This window comes from Eucyclogobius newberryi, unplaced genomic scaffold (genome assembly GCF_026437365.1).
Source record: "Eucyclogobius newberryi isolate DKJ021-1_F unplaced genomic scaffold, fEucNew1.0.hap1 SCAF_16, whole genome shotgun sequence".
In the NCBI taxonomy this organism is placed as follows: domain Eukaryota; kingdom Metazoa; phylum Chordata; class Actinopteri; order Gobiiformes; family Gobiidae; genus Eucyclogobius; species Eucyclogobius newberryi.
Genome location: NW_027315790.1, coordinates 33,160,386 through 33,174,376, shown reverse-complemented (window position 1 = coordinate 33,174,376; position 13,991 = coordinate 33,160,386). Strand labels below are relative to the sequence as shown.

The 13,991-nt window shown below is 51.7% G+C and overlaps 1 protein-coding gene across 1 annotated transcript in view; it reads left to right on the top strand.

The window, feature by feature from the left end:
* The first annotated feature begins 5,013 nt into the window (after nt 1-5,013).
* zc3h12ab (zinc finger CCCH-type containing 12Ab) overlaps nt 5,014-13,991 on the top strand; it is a 9,972-nt gene continuing 994 nt past the window's right edge. The window contains exons 1-6 of the mRNA XM_072447215.1: nt 5,014-5,183; nt 6,199-6,598; nt 8,638-8,777; nt 10,286-10,520; nt 11,970-12,070; nt 12,752-13,991. The exon at nt 12,752-13,991 is cut by the window's right edge and continues 994 nt beyond it. Coding sequence (XP_072303316.1) covers nt 6,207-6,598; nt 8,638-8,777; nt 10,286-10,520; nt 11,970-12,070; nt 12,752-13,449 — 1,566 coding nt within the window. The 5' untranslated portion in view covers nt 5,014-5,183; nt 6,199-6,206 and the 3' untranslated portion in view covers nt 13,450-13,991. The remainder of the gene's footprint in view (nt 5,184-6,198; nt 6,599-8,637; nt 8,778-10,285; nt 10,521-11,969; nt 12,071-12,751) is intronic.

The following is a 13,991-nucleotide window of genomic DNA, read 5'->3' as shown; positions in this document are numbered from 1 at the left end:
AACAACAACATTAGTTCACCTCCTTCTGTGGAGCTTCCTGAAGAAGACTGGACTTCATCAGAGCTGTAGACCACATGAGGCCGACACTGCTGCCTCCACAGGCCTGAGTCCAACACAGAGTTCAGTCCTTAAAGACACAGAACCTGCTTCAGACGATGGACTCTATCGTCTGAAGCAAACTGGACGTCGACTACAAGAGCAAAGTCTGTGAGGTTTTAGAACTCACAGCTAAACTGTCCATCATGGGGTCTTCTTACAGAGACTAGAGGACTGGGTGGGCATCACTGGCCCCGCCCTAAACTGGTTAAGGTCCTATCTGGAAGACAGGAAGTACTTTGTGTCTCAGACCACATGCCCCTGACCTGTGGAGTGCCCCAAGGGTCAGTCCTGGGACCTCTTCTGTTCAACCTCTACAAGCTGCCGTTAGGTCACATGATACACAGTGAAAATGTGTCACAATGATGCAGACGAGTCAGATCTATGTTTCACTGTCGACAGGTGAATCTGGACCAGTGAATTCACTCTGTCACTGCATCCAACAGATCAGTGTGTGGACCGGCCTCCTGCTGGTGCCAGAGGGCCTCCTGCTGGTGCCAGAGGCCTCCTGCTGGTGCCAGGGGCCTCCTGCTGGTGCCAGAGGCCTCCTGCTGGTGCCAGAGGGCCTCCTGCTGGTGCCAGGGGCCTCCTGCTGGTGCCAGAGTCAGTGTGTGGAGGCAACACAACTTTCTCCAGCTGAACTCAGACGAGACTGAAATCATTGTCTTTGTCACAGAAACAAAGAGAAAGTGTCAGTGTCGCCTCCAGAGTCTCTAAAACCTACAAACCACGTTATAAATCTGGAGGTAAAAATGAACACAGACTTGAACTTTAAAAGCCACGAATAACATCAATAACATCAATAACATCAATAACATCAGCAGCTTTTTACCATCTAAAAAACATGTCCAAAATCAAAAATATAGTGTCTAAACCAGATTTGGAGAGACTTATCCATGTGTTTGTCTCCAGTAGTTCAGACTGTAGTAAATGTAATAACCATCATTAAAATGGCTGGAATTAAACCAAGTGCAAGTGTTAAGAAATATAAATAAAAGAACAATGGAGTCATGAGATGAGTTACTTTCCGCCCCTGGTCACGATTCCACTTGAATTAACTTGAAACTTACACAAGCCACAGACAGAAAAAACACCCTTTGATAAAAGGTGCGAACTCGAAACCACATTTAACACTTGGGTTTTCCACCCGAGACAAAGTCCATCGACCACACGGATCCGTTTCAGGGTGAGTTTTGTCCTCGTGTTTCGCTCGTACTTTGTCGACTCGAGAAAACGTCTATTTTCCTGACGTTTCCTTCACATTTTCAGAGGGATTAAAAACGCCTCTGACACGTCGACAAGTGTCACAAACACGTCTGACGTGAACTGTCTTCACTTTTGTCCTTCGTCGTGTTCTTCACACACGTCGCGCTCTGGAAACAGGTTACATGACATTTCGCCGTCTCAAAGGGGACGTTTGTCTTCAGCTCGTCCAGCACGACACGATGAGCTCAGACATTTGTCAAATCACTGCAGTTTACGCAAGTCGAGCTCTTCAATTAACCTCATGTCATCACAGGAGGATCAGCTCATGACAGACATTTAAACGCAGTCGTAAAAGACGGTTAATGGTTATAATTAGTAAATAATTAGACCATAAATGGCCCTGTGGGTTTCCAAGAGCGATCTAAAGGAGTTTACACTTTCAAAAGAGGCCAGAGGGGGCGCTGTTCACCAAGAACTGGTAGAAAATAAACATCTCCAGCCCCGTCACTATAAACCACGCCCCTCTGTGACGGCCCCTCTGTGACGGCCCCTCTGTGACGGCCCCGCCCCTCTGTGACGGCCCCTCTGTGACGGCCCCTCTCAGACGGCCCCTCTGTGACGGCCCCGCCCCTCTGTGACGGCCCCTCTGTGACGGCCCCTCTGTGACGGCCCCTCTCAGACGGCCCCTCTGTGACGGCCCCTCTGTGACGGCCCCTCTGTGACGGCCCCGCTGTGACGGCCCCTCTCTGACGGTCCCTCTCTGACGGCCCCTCTCTGACGGCCCCTCTGTGACGGCCCCTCTCAGACGGCCCCTCTGTGACGGCCCCTCTCTGACGGTCCCTCTCTGACGGTCCCTCTCTGACGGCCCCTCTGTGACGGCCCCTCTCTGACGGCCCCTCTCTGACGGCCCCTCTCTGACGGCCCCTCTGTGGCGGCCCCTCTGTGACGGCCCCTCTCAGACGGCCCCTCTCAGACGGCCCCTCTATGACGGCCCCTCTGTGACGGCCCCTCTGTGACGGCCCCGCTGTGACGGCCCCTCTCAGACGGCCCCTCTGTGACGGCCCCTCTCTGACGGCCCCTCTCTGACGGCCCCTCTGTGACGGCCCCGCTGTGACGGCCCCTCTCAGACGGCCCCTCTCAGACGGCCCCTCTGTGACGGCCCCTCTGTGACGGCCCCTCTGTGACGGCCCCTCTGTGACGGCCCCTCTCTGACGGCCCCTCTCTGACGGCCCCTCTCTGACGACCCCTCTCTGACGGTCCCTCTCTGATGGCCCCTCTGTGACGGCCCCTCTCTGACGGCCCCTCTGTGACGGCCCCTCTGTGACGGCCCCTCTGTGACGGCCCCTCTGTGACGGCCCCTCTCTGACGGCCCCTCTGTGACGGCCCCTCTCTGACGGCCCCTCTCTGACGGCCCCTCTCTGACGGCCCCTCTCAGACGGCCCCTCTCAGACGGCCCCTCTCAGACGGCCCCTCCCTGACGGCCCCTCTGTGACGGCCCCTCTCTGACGGCCCCTCTGTGACGGCCCCTCTCTGACGGCCCCTTTCTGACGGCCCCTCTGTGACGGCCCCTCTCTGACGGCCCCTCTCAGACGGCCCCTCTCAGACGGCCCCTCTCAGACGGCCCCTCTCTGACGGCCCCTCTCTGACGGCCCCTCTGTGACGGCCCCTCACTTCCTGAATGGCCTGACATAGAAGATACTGAAAAATATTCCTTAAAATCCTATAAAGGGTCAAATAAGAGACTAAAATATGGCATAAACCTGGAAACATGGTCTGTGCTCACAAAGAGAGGTAATAAACCAAAACGTGTCTACAGGGTGTCTGGGCCCCTGGGGTTTCTGGTCTGGTCTGGGTTTCAGTCCATGACTGAGGACACTGTGTCCAAGAAACTGAAACATCATTTCACTTAATGTGGTCAAAGTATAAAACTACAGTTAATAAAGAAATGTGGAGCCTAAGGACTGCTCTCTGGGGCCATAGGACTGCTCTCTGGGGCCCTAGGACTGCTCTCTGGGGCCATAGGACTGCTCTCTGGGGCCATAGGACTGCTCTCTGGGGCCATAGGACTGCTCTCTGGGGCCCTAGGACTGCTCTCTGGGGCCCTAAGACTGCTCTCTGGGGCCATAGGACTGCCCTCTGGGGCCATAGGACTGCCCTCTGGGGCCATAGGACTGTCCTCTGGGGCCCTAGGACTGTCCTCTGGGGCCATAGGTGTGCTCTCTGGGGCCCTAGGACTGCTCTCTGGGGCCCTAAGACTGCTTTCTGGGGCCATAGGACTGCCCTCTGGGGCCATAGGACTGTCCTCTGGGGCCCTAGGACTGTCCTCTGGGGCCATAGGACTGTCCTCTGGGGCCATAGGACTGCCCTCTGGGGCCATAGGACTGCCCTCTGGGGCCATAGGACTGCCCTCTGGGGCCATAGGACTGCCCTCTGGGGACATAGGACTGCCCTCTGGGGCCCTAGGACTGCCCTCTGGGGACATAGGACTGCCCTCTGGGACAGGCTTGTCCTTCCTGTAGCTCCGCCTCTGCAGATCCAGCCTACATAAGTGAATAAAATATGTAAAAACTCATCTTGTTTCTTTTCCTGAAGCAGAATTTGTCTCCTTCATTTATAAATGTTTAGATGAATGACATGTTTGAACTCTTCAGACGTGTTTGTCTTCGTCTCACAGTGTCCTCGTGTCACTTTTAATGATTCTAAATCACATCTATTTTTTTAATCTTTATTTGAGTGAAATTGTGTCAGATCAAGTCATAAAGCTCGAAAAAACAAATAAACTTCATTTTAAAAGCTTGACATAATCACAGCTGCGTGCTTCTTATGGGGCCCTGCTTATGGGGCCCTGTGTGCTTCTTATGGGGCCCTGCTTATGGGGCCCTGTGTGCTTCTTATGGGGCCCTGCTTATGGGGCCCTGTGTGCTTCTTATGGGGCCCTGCTTATGGGGCCCTGTGTGCTTCTTATGGGGCCCTGTGTGCTTCTTATGGGGCCCTGCGTGCTTCTTATGGGGCCTATAGGCCCCTGCGTGCTTCTTATGGGCCCCTGCGTGACTCTTATGGGGCCCTGCGTGCCTCTTATGGGGCCCCGCGTGCCTCTTATGGGGCCCCGCGTGCTTCTTATGGGGCCCTGCGTGCCTCTTATGGGGCCCCGCGTGCCTCTTATGGGGCCCTGCGTGCTTCTTATGGGGCCCCGGGTGCCTCTTATGGGCCCCTGCGTGCCTCTTAAGGGCCCCTGCGTGCTTCTTATGGCCCCCTGCGTGCCTCTTATGGGCCCCTGCGTGCTTCTTATGGCCCTGCGTGCTTCTTATGGGGCCCTGCGTGCCTCTTATGGGGCCCCGCGTGCCTCTTATGGGGCCCTGCGTGCTTCTTATGGGGCCCCGGGTGCCTCTTATGGGCCCCTGCGTGCCTCTTAAGGGCCCCTGCGTGCTTCTTATGGCCCTGCGTGCCTCTTATGGGCCCCTGCGTGCCTCTTATGGGCCCCTGCGTGCTTCTTATGGCCCTGCGTGCTTCTTACGGGGCCCTGCGTGCCTCTTACGGGGCCCCGTGTGCTTCTTACACCTGGGGACACCTTCACGCTGAGAGAACACGGTTTAACCTTTCTGAACCGGGAGTGCCCCCGGTGGCCCCGCCCCGTCACCAGCTCATTTGCATGTCCCGCGCGCGGCGCCTCTGCTTCACTTCCTCGACGCGGCGCGCTCAGAAGAACACGCCGCCGACAGACGCGCGTGGCTCCGGTGTCGGCGCGGGACAGACTCACGGGGACCACCGGGGACCACCGGGGGTCTGAGGAGCGACGGGACCGAACGGTGAGCGAGGTCCGGGCGCTCTCACGCACCGCGGCGCGTGCGTAAAAGACGTTTGGAGACGACACGTAGTCAGAGGTAAACAGGGCGTAAGACGGAACCACGACTTAGACAAGTTTAGAGTTTAAAAGTGTGTTTTTATCACGTAGAAGTCAAAACTTCTGTGTTATTGTCTTATTACTGTTTTATTACGTTTACAATTCACTTTATAACAAGGTTGTGTTTATTTGCGTCACAAAAACACGGATTTAGAATAATAAAAACACTCAAAGTAGTAGAAAGTAGTAGTAGTAGTAGTAGTAGTAGTAGTAGTAGTAGTAGTAGTAGTAGTAGTAGTAGTAGTAGTAGTAGTAGTAGGCATCAGGTGTGTACGTTTAGTGTAATAGTATAATAATGTTTAGGTTTTATTGTGAAAAGAATGAGGGAGAAAAAAATCACCTTAAATAAATTTAGATAAAATTAAATGAAAATAGATAGAAATTAAATCAAGTTAAATTAAATCAAATATACTTCTAGAATTACTTCTTTTGATGTAACGAAAAGCAAGAACATTTGTGGACTTTATTTTGCTGATCATTTTAAAGACTCAAAACGCTGAATATTTGGGAAAGTTTTCAGTGTTTTGTGTGTTTTTTCCCCTTTTTAGTCCTGATCTGGTTCAGTTTTGTCGTTCTATATCGAGAGAAGTCAAACAATCATTTCTGACGCACAATGAGACAGTTTGAATCATGTTTTATCCTATTTTCTGGACTATAAGTTGCACCTTTTTTCACAGTTTTGGCCGGGGTGAGACTTATACTTACATTTATACTTATATATTTATATACTTATATACTCTGGAGCAACTTATATGTGATATTATTTGTCATTTTCACACTTGCAACTGCATTTCATTCTCCAGTGCCACTTTTATATGGTTTTTTTTCATCTCTATAATGCATTTTTTGGCTGGTGCCACTTATACTCCGGAAAATACGGTAAACAAATAAAGGTTGAAATATCAAGAGAGAATATTCACAAATAAAGCGTATTATTTATCTCTCAGGATATTTCGTCATTTGTGGATTAAAACCGTTCTTTTGTCCCGTTTCAGGGCCCGAGATGAGCGTGACCGACATGAACTCAGACGTCCTTCCCGCCGGAGACTCTCGGATCGAAACGTCGCCGGAGACCTCGCTGACATGGCCATCGCCGCCGTCGCCGTCTCTCTCCGGCGCCCGGCTCGAGCTCTTCCAGAAGCTGGGATACTCGGCGCAGCAGGTCCAGAAGGTGCTGCGCCAGTTCGGGCCGGCCCTGGACACGGACAAGCTGCTGGAGAAGCTGGTGGAGGTGGGCGAGGCGGAGCACGGGAACGCTCGGGCGGCGGCGGCGGTGCGGATGAACGTGCCGGTGACGCAGGCCGAGATGCGAGCGCCGGGGCCAGCGGAGGAGGGCGGGGCCGACGACGACCCCTTCAGGCCCATCGTGATCGACGGGAGCAACGTGGCCATGAGGTCAGTCTGTGTCCAGTGAAGACCACCTGTGCTTAGCAACGCAGCGCTAGCGTAGCACGTTAGCAACAGCTGTTTCCTATTTATCGCCGCACGGGACTCAGAATCTGATATGTCCAGGTCATAAAGCGTCTGACATGATCCAAAGACTGTGAAATACTTTTTTACTCACGTTTTTGTCGTCTTTAGATTTCTTTCAAGCTTCTAGTCACATTTTTGCCACTTAAAGTCACATTTTTGTCACTTAAAGTCGTGTTTTTGTTTCCTCTACTCACATTTTTGTCACACTTATTTGTCGATTTAAATATTGTTTGTCACTGTTAGTCATATTTTTCATTGAGTTCACGTTTTTGTCACTTTTAGAATTTTTTTGTCACTTTTAGACACTTTTTTGAAGCATCTTCTCGCATTTATTTACATTTTGTTGCTTTTCGTAGTGTCGCACGGCAATATCTAAATCTGATATGTCCAGGTCATAAAGCGTCTGACATGATCCAAAGACTATGAAATACTTTTATACTCGTCGTCTTTAAAAAAAAATTTGAAGCTTCTAGTCACATTTTTGTCACTTAAAGTTGTGTTTTTGTTTCCTCTACTCACATTTGTGTCACACTTAATTGTCGATTTAAAATGTCTTTTGGCACAATTAGTCATATTTTAGTCACATTTGTTTACATTTTGTTGCTCACAGTAGCAGAGTTTCTGTAAAGTTTTTGTCGCTTTTAATCAGTTATTTTACACTTTCAGTCGCCTTTAACCCTAAAACATAAACCTGGAATGACTAAACGCCTCAGGTTTAAAAAGAATGGAGAGTGAAGCTGGAGCAGAGCCAGAACGTCCTGAGCTCCTTCATTCCTCTGTCCACACCACACGCCTCGTTCAATATGCAAATCAGGCAGACTAAACCAAGACTAAACCAGGACTTCCTCTTGGCGCTTATACATCTGAGCATGTGCTTCATTGTGCAAATGTTTGTATTATGTTCAAAACCGAACACCAAATATGCAAATCTGACGGACTAAACCAGGACTAAAAGGACTTCCTTCATTCCAGTTTCAACTTAAGCCTGAATGTGTCCGCTTGAGGTGAACATGCAAATCAGAAACACTAAATCAGGTCTGAACCGGGATTATGTCACAACCTGCACCTTCACTGTTATCTGCAAAGGAGAATATGCAAATAATTCACTTAAAGCAGGACTAGACCAGGACTAGACCAGGACTAAACCAGGACTAAACCAGGACTAAACCAGGACTAAACCAGACTTAGACCAGGACTAAACCAGAACTAAACCAGACTTAGACCAGGACTAAACCAGAACTAAACCAGACTTAGACCAGGACTAAACCAGAACTAAACCAGTCTTAGACCAGAACTAAACCAGGACTAGACCAGGACTAAACCAGGCTTAGACCAGGACTAAACCAGACATAAAACAGATTAAAACCTGGACTAAACCCGGACTAAACCCGGACTCTCCACACGCCTGAGCTTGTCTGTCATCATCTGCAGAAGTGAATATGCAAATGAGACATTCCTCACGCATTCGATCCCAATTTTATCTGCGTAAACCCCTTTTTTCCCCAGAGCTGATCCTGCGAAAAGGCAACCTGTGGACGACTCTGCAATAATTATGATGCCGTTCCCGCTCCCGTAGGCGTTGCCCTTCTCCTGCAGCGGCTGGATGTTTATGAACCGGCTCGTTCACTGTCTCCCTGTCGGCTGATCTATTACATCAAAGTCACAATTATCAACAAAATAAATTATCATTACATCAGATTTTTGTCGCGTGTGTTTCGGAAAGAGAAATCCGATCATGCGAATTGCCCGGTGACACGTCTGAGCGAGTCCGAGGATGTTTAGCGTCGCCGCAGTGTTTGGAAGATAAAGCGCAGCGACATTTAAAACGACTTTTTCGAGTCATCCGAGGACTCGCCGCGTCGTTCCTGCCCCTTTCTCAGCGCGAATAAGTCAAATAAACGAGGCAAAATCGTTCCCGTTCACTCCAGCTTCAGCCTGACCGAGCGTCGTTTCTCTTTCAGTCACGGGAACAAGGAGGTGTTCTCGTGTTTGGGGATCCAGCTCGCCGTGGCCTTCTTCCGGGGGCGTGGCCACAAGAGCGTCACGGTGTTCGTGCCGTCGTGGAGGAGCGAGAAACCCCGGCCCGACGTTCCCATTTCAGGTACGACGGCGGCGTCCGGAACCTTCTGTATATGTTCACACGCATGTTCAGACGTGCCCGGAAACGTCCCGCTCCAGGAGGAAATACAACACGAAACAAACAGTCGCTTTACACCTTATGCATTCATATTTACTATGGACTTTATTGTTCTAAATACTGTAGTTTATACCCGAGTACAAGTCGCACTGGAGTATAAGTCGCACTGGAGTATAAGTATAGAAGTATAAATATAAGTATAAAATATAAGTATAAGTCGCACTGAAGTATAAGTATAAATATAAGTATAAGTCGCGGCCAAAACTGTGAAAAAAGGCTAAAAAAACGTTTGTAACATTTTCAATACATTTCTCACTTTTTAACTTGTCGAATTGGACAGACAAATAGACATTTATACATATATTTGATTAATTTCTTACATTTACAAAATACATATTTTCGATGAAGTGTTCCGAAAAGGAGTGGGAGGAACAATAATCATACTTCTGCCATTTTATCCTTCTTTAAACTTCAATTTACAAAATAATGACTGCGGTTCCACTTGTGTCCTTGAACGTACCGTATTCGTTAAGATAAGATAATCCTCTAGCGCTGCTTTTTGTTTTTTTCTTCATTTTGACAGTTTTTTGCACCGTTTCGCTGACTTTGCACTTTCGCGGTCGTGTCTTTTGATTGGCGGAGGAGAATGTGGGTCACCAGAACCCCAAACCACAGACAACAACAGAAAAACCATGACGACGCAATGACAGCGCTACATTTCCACTGAAAAACCAAAGAAAACAGAAAAATCCCCTTATTTAAGATGGCGAAGTTTTTCTGGTGAAATATGTGATTAGATTTGCGATATATGTTTAAAAAGTATTTATATTTATTGATATTGATGAAGTTTGTCTTTGACACAGTTTCTATAGGTTTGGTTTGGTTTTGTGTCAATATTCTTGGGTTAATTGGTTTGGAGTGATTAAGAAGCATCAAAGAATATAAAAACAGACTTAATGGATTATTACCGTATTTTCCGGACTATAAGTCGCACCGGCCCAAAAATGCATAATAGAAGAAAAAAACATATATAAGTCGCTCCGGAGTATAAGTATATAAGTATAAATATAAGTATAAGTCGCACCCCGGCATCAGCTCATTAATTACGCTGCGTGAGCTCGTTTACAATGTACAACCGGCTCATGGTTGTCTCCGCCTCCTGGAGCATCAGCGTATGTCAGAATGAACCTGTCGTCATGGTGACGCTGCAGCGCGCTGGTGTTACAGGATGAACAACAGAGGGGAAAGGACACGGCCTTGTGGCGCGCGCTGGTGTTACAGGATGAACAGCAGAGGGGAAAGGACACGGCCTTGTGGTGCACCTGTGGAACCGCTCGGGACGTAAAGATCAAAAAGAGCTGATTAAAGCTATAAATGAAACAAATAAAGAGGATAAAAAGGCGTGCACTTTAGTCTGATAACGAAGCGTTTGAACGATGATTTGACACACGTGTGATCGTGCTTCTCTGTAGATCAGCACATTCTGCGAGAGCTGGAGCGGCAGAAGCTGCTCGTCTTCACTCCGTCCAAGCGCGTGCGCGGGAAACGCATCGTTTGTCATGACGACCGTTACATCGTGAAGCTGGCGTTCGAAACGGACGGACTCATCGTGTCCAACGACCTTTACCGCGACCTCCAGCGCGAGAACCCCGAGTGGAAGCTGTTCATTGAGGAGCGACTCATCATGTTCTCCTTCGTCAACGACAAGTGAGTCTGACCCGACAGGCTCTGACCCGACAGGCTCTGACCCGACACGCTCTGACCCCACACGCTCTGACCCGACAGGCTCTGACCCGCTCTGACCCGACACGCTCTGACCCGACACGCTCTGACCCGACACGCTCTGACCCGACAGGACCTGACCCGCTCTGACCCGACACGCTCTGACCCCACACGCTCTGACCCCACATGCTCTGACCCCACACGCTCCGACCCGACACGCTCTGACCCGACAGGCTCTGACCCGCTCTGACCCGACACGCTCTGACCCGACACGCTCTGACCCGACACACCCTGACCCGCTCTGACCCGACACGCTCTGACCCGACACGCTCTGACCCGCCCTGACCCGACACGCTCTGACCCGCCCTGACCCGACACGCTCTGACCCCACACGCTCTGACCCCACACGCTCTGACCCCACACGCTCTGACCCGACATGTTCTGACCCCACACGCTCTGACCCGACAGGCTCTGACCCGCTCTGACCCGACACGCTCTGACCCCACACGCTCTGACCCGACAGGCTCTGACCCGCTCTGACCCGACACGCTCTGACCCGACAGGCTCTGACCCGCTCTGACCCGACACGCTCTGACCTGACACGCTCTGACCCGCTCTGACCCGGCACGCTCTGACCTGACACGCTCTGACCCGCCCTGACCCGACACGCTCTGACCTGACACGCTCTGACCCACTCTGACCCGACACGCTCTGACCCCACACGCTCTGACCCGACAGGCTCTGACCCGCTCTGACCCGACACGCTCTGACCCGACACGCTCTGACCCGACACGCTCTGACCCGACAGGACCTGACCCGCTCTGACCCGACACGCTCTGACCCCACACGCTCTGACCCCACACGCTCTGACCCCACACGCTCCGACACGCTCTGACCCGACAGGCTCTGACCCGCTCTGACCCGACACGCTCTGACCCGACACGCTCTGACCCGACACACCCTGACCCGCTCTGACCCGACACGCTCTGACCCGACACGCTCTGACCCGCCCTGACCCGACACGCTCTGACCCGCCCTGACCCGACACGCTCTGACCCCACACGCTCTGACCCCACACGCTCTGACCCCACACGCTCTGACCCCACACGCTCTGACCCGACATGTTCTGACCCGACACGCTCTGACCCGACACGCTCTGACCCGCCCTGACCCGACACGCTCTGACCCGCCCTGACCCGACACGCTCTGACCCCACACGCTCTGACCCGACACGCTCTGACCCGACACACCCTGACCCGCTCTGACCCGACATGCTCTGACCCGACACGCTCTGACCCGCCCTGACCCGACACGCTCTGACCCGCCCTGACCCGACACGCTCTGACCCCACACGCTCTGACCCCACACGCTCTGACCCGACACGCTCTGACCCGACATGCTCTGACCCGACACGCTCTGACCCTCTGCCCTCAGGTTCATGCCCCCTGACGACCCGATGGGGCGACACGGACCGTCGCTGGACGAGCTGCGACTCAAATGTCCCGTCGTCCAGAAGAAGCAGAACTGTCCGTACGGTGAGCGAGACGCTAAACCCGGAACTAAACCCGGAAATAAACCCTGAACTAAACCCTGAACTAAACCCGGAAATAAACCCGGAAATAAACCCGGAACTCAACCCGGAAATAAACCCGGAACTCAACCCGGAAATAAACCCAAAACTCAACCCGGAAATAAACCCAAAACTCAACCGGAAACTCAACCCGAAACTAAACCCGGATATAAACCCGGATATAAACCCGGAAATATACCCGGATATAAACCCGGAAATAAACCCGGAAATAAACCCGGAACTAAACCCGGAACTAAACCCGGAATTAAACACGGAATTAAACACGGAACTAAACCCTGAACTAAACCTGGAAATAAACCCGGAAATCAACCCGGAACTCAACCCGGAACTAAACCCTGAACTAAACCCTGAACTAAACCCTGAACTAAACCCTGAACTAAACCCGGAACTAAACCCTGAACTAAACCCTGAACTAAACCCTGAACTAAACCCGGAACTAAACCCGGAACTAAACCCGGAACTAAACCCGGAACCAGGCTTAAAAACGATGAGTCAAGTTGACTAAACGAGTCCTCTTAGTCTGATTTTAGACCTGGTTTAGTTCTATTTTGAGTCAGAATCGGAGGATTTGTTTCTTTTCTTAGTTTGTTTTTGATTCAATTCAATTCCATTCTCTCTGCTTCAGGGAGGAAGTGCACGTTTGGGATCAAGTGCCGCTTCCTGCACCCGGATCGGCCCAAACAGTCCAATCAGTCTTTGGCCGACGAACTTCGCAGCCGCTGCCCCCTGGCCCCGCCCCCTGGCCCCGCCCCCGGGCACAGCCTCTCTCTGGTGGAGGACATGGCCAAGCATCTGACCTTAAAGAAAGACCACGCTTCAGAGACCAGCTGGACGTCCCACGGGACAAACTCGCTCGGCTCGAAAAGCGTCCCCGGGAAGAAGAGCTCCAGACGGGAGAGAAAAGCCAGACACGTTTCGCTGGAAAGCGCTTCCGTCACGAGTGGCGATTCCCACGAACTGGACTCGGGCCTGGGCTCCATCGACGGCGTCCACGTGTACGCTCAGCCCCACAGCGCCCCCCAGCGACCGCCGTACAGTCAGCCGCCGGACGTGCAGCGCAGCGTCCATCGCCCGCCGCAGCAGATGTACTGGTCAGACCCTTGCGCGGCGCCCCCTGGAGCCCTGTGCGGGGATAACCCGCGGTGGGAGCCGGGCCGAGCGAGCGCGGGCCACGCCCACAACCCGAGGGAAGAAGTTAGAAAGAAGCTACGGGCCATTTTCAGCGCGCAGTTGGTCGACGCGGCGATGAGCTTGAACCCTCAACTCCTGGACGCGCAGAGACTAGCCACGGAGATCGTGCGGCTGCAGAGCCAAGGCCTGTGACGGTCTGGACACAAAGACTGTTGGAATGGGCCCCGGGGTCTGGACACAAAGACTGTTAGAATGGGCCCCGGGGTCTGGAGCCATCATCAGGAGCGTCTTGAGTGAGGGTCATTATCGTTGAACCTGCTGAAGATCCGACTCGTCCAAAGACTTCGTCTTTTGATTGACAGATGCACAAAACATCTTCACTATAAAACACATAAATATTCAGTATTTCTGTTTGAACCGGGAGCAGGGGGCGTCGCCACGTTTGTTTGGATGCACCATCTGCTCTGTAATTGGTCCATTCTTAGCACCAGCATCAGCAGGAGTCTGACAAGATTATGAATTATGATTTATTTGTGACAAGATTATGTCACAAATCTTGGTCCTGGTTTAGACCTGGTTTAGGCTGGTTTAGGTCTGGTTTAGACCTGGTTTAGACCTGGTTTAGGCTGGTTTAGGTCTGGTTTAGACCTGGTTTAGGCCTGGTTTAGGCTGGTTTAGACCGGTTTAGGTTTAGACCTGGTTTAGGCCGGTTTAGGTTTAGGCCTGGTTTAGGC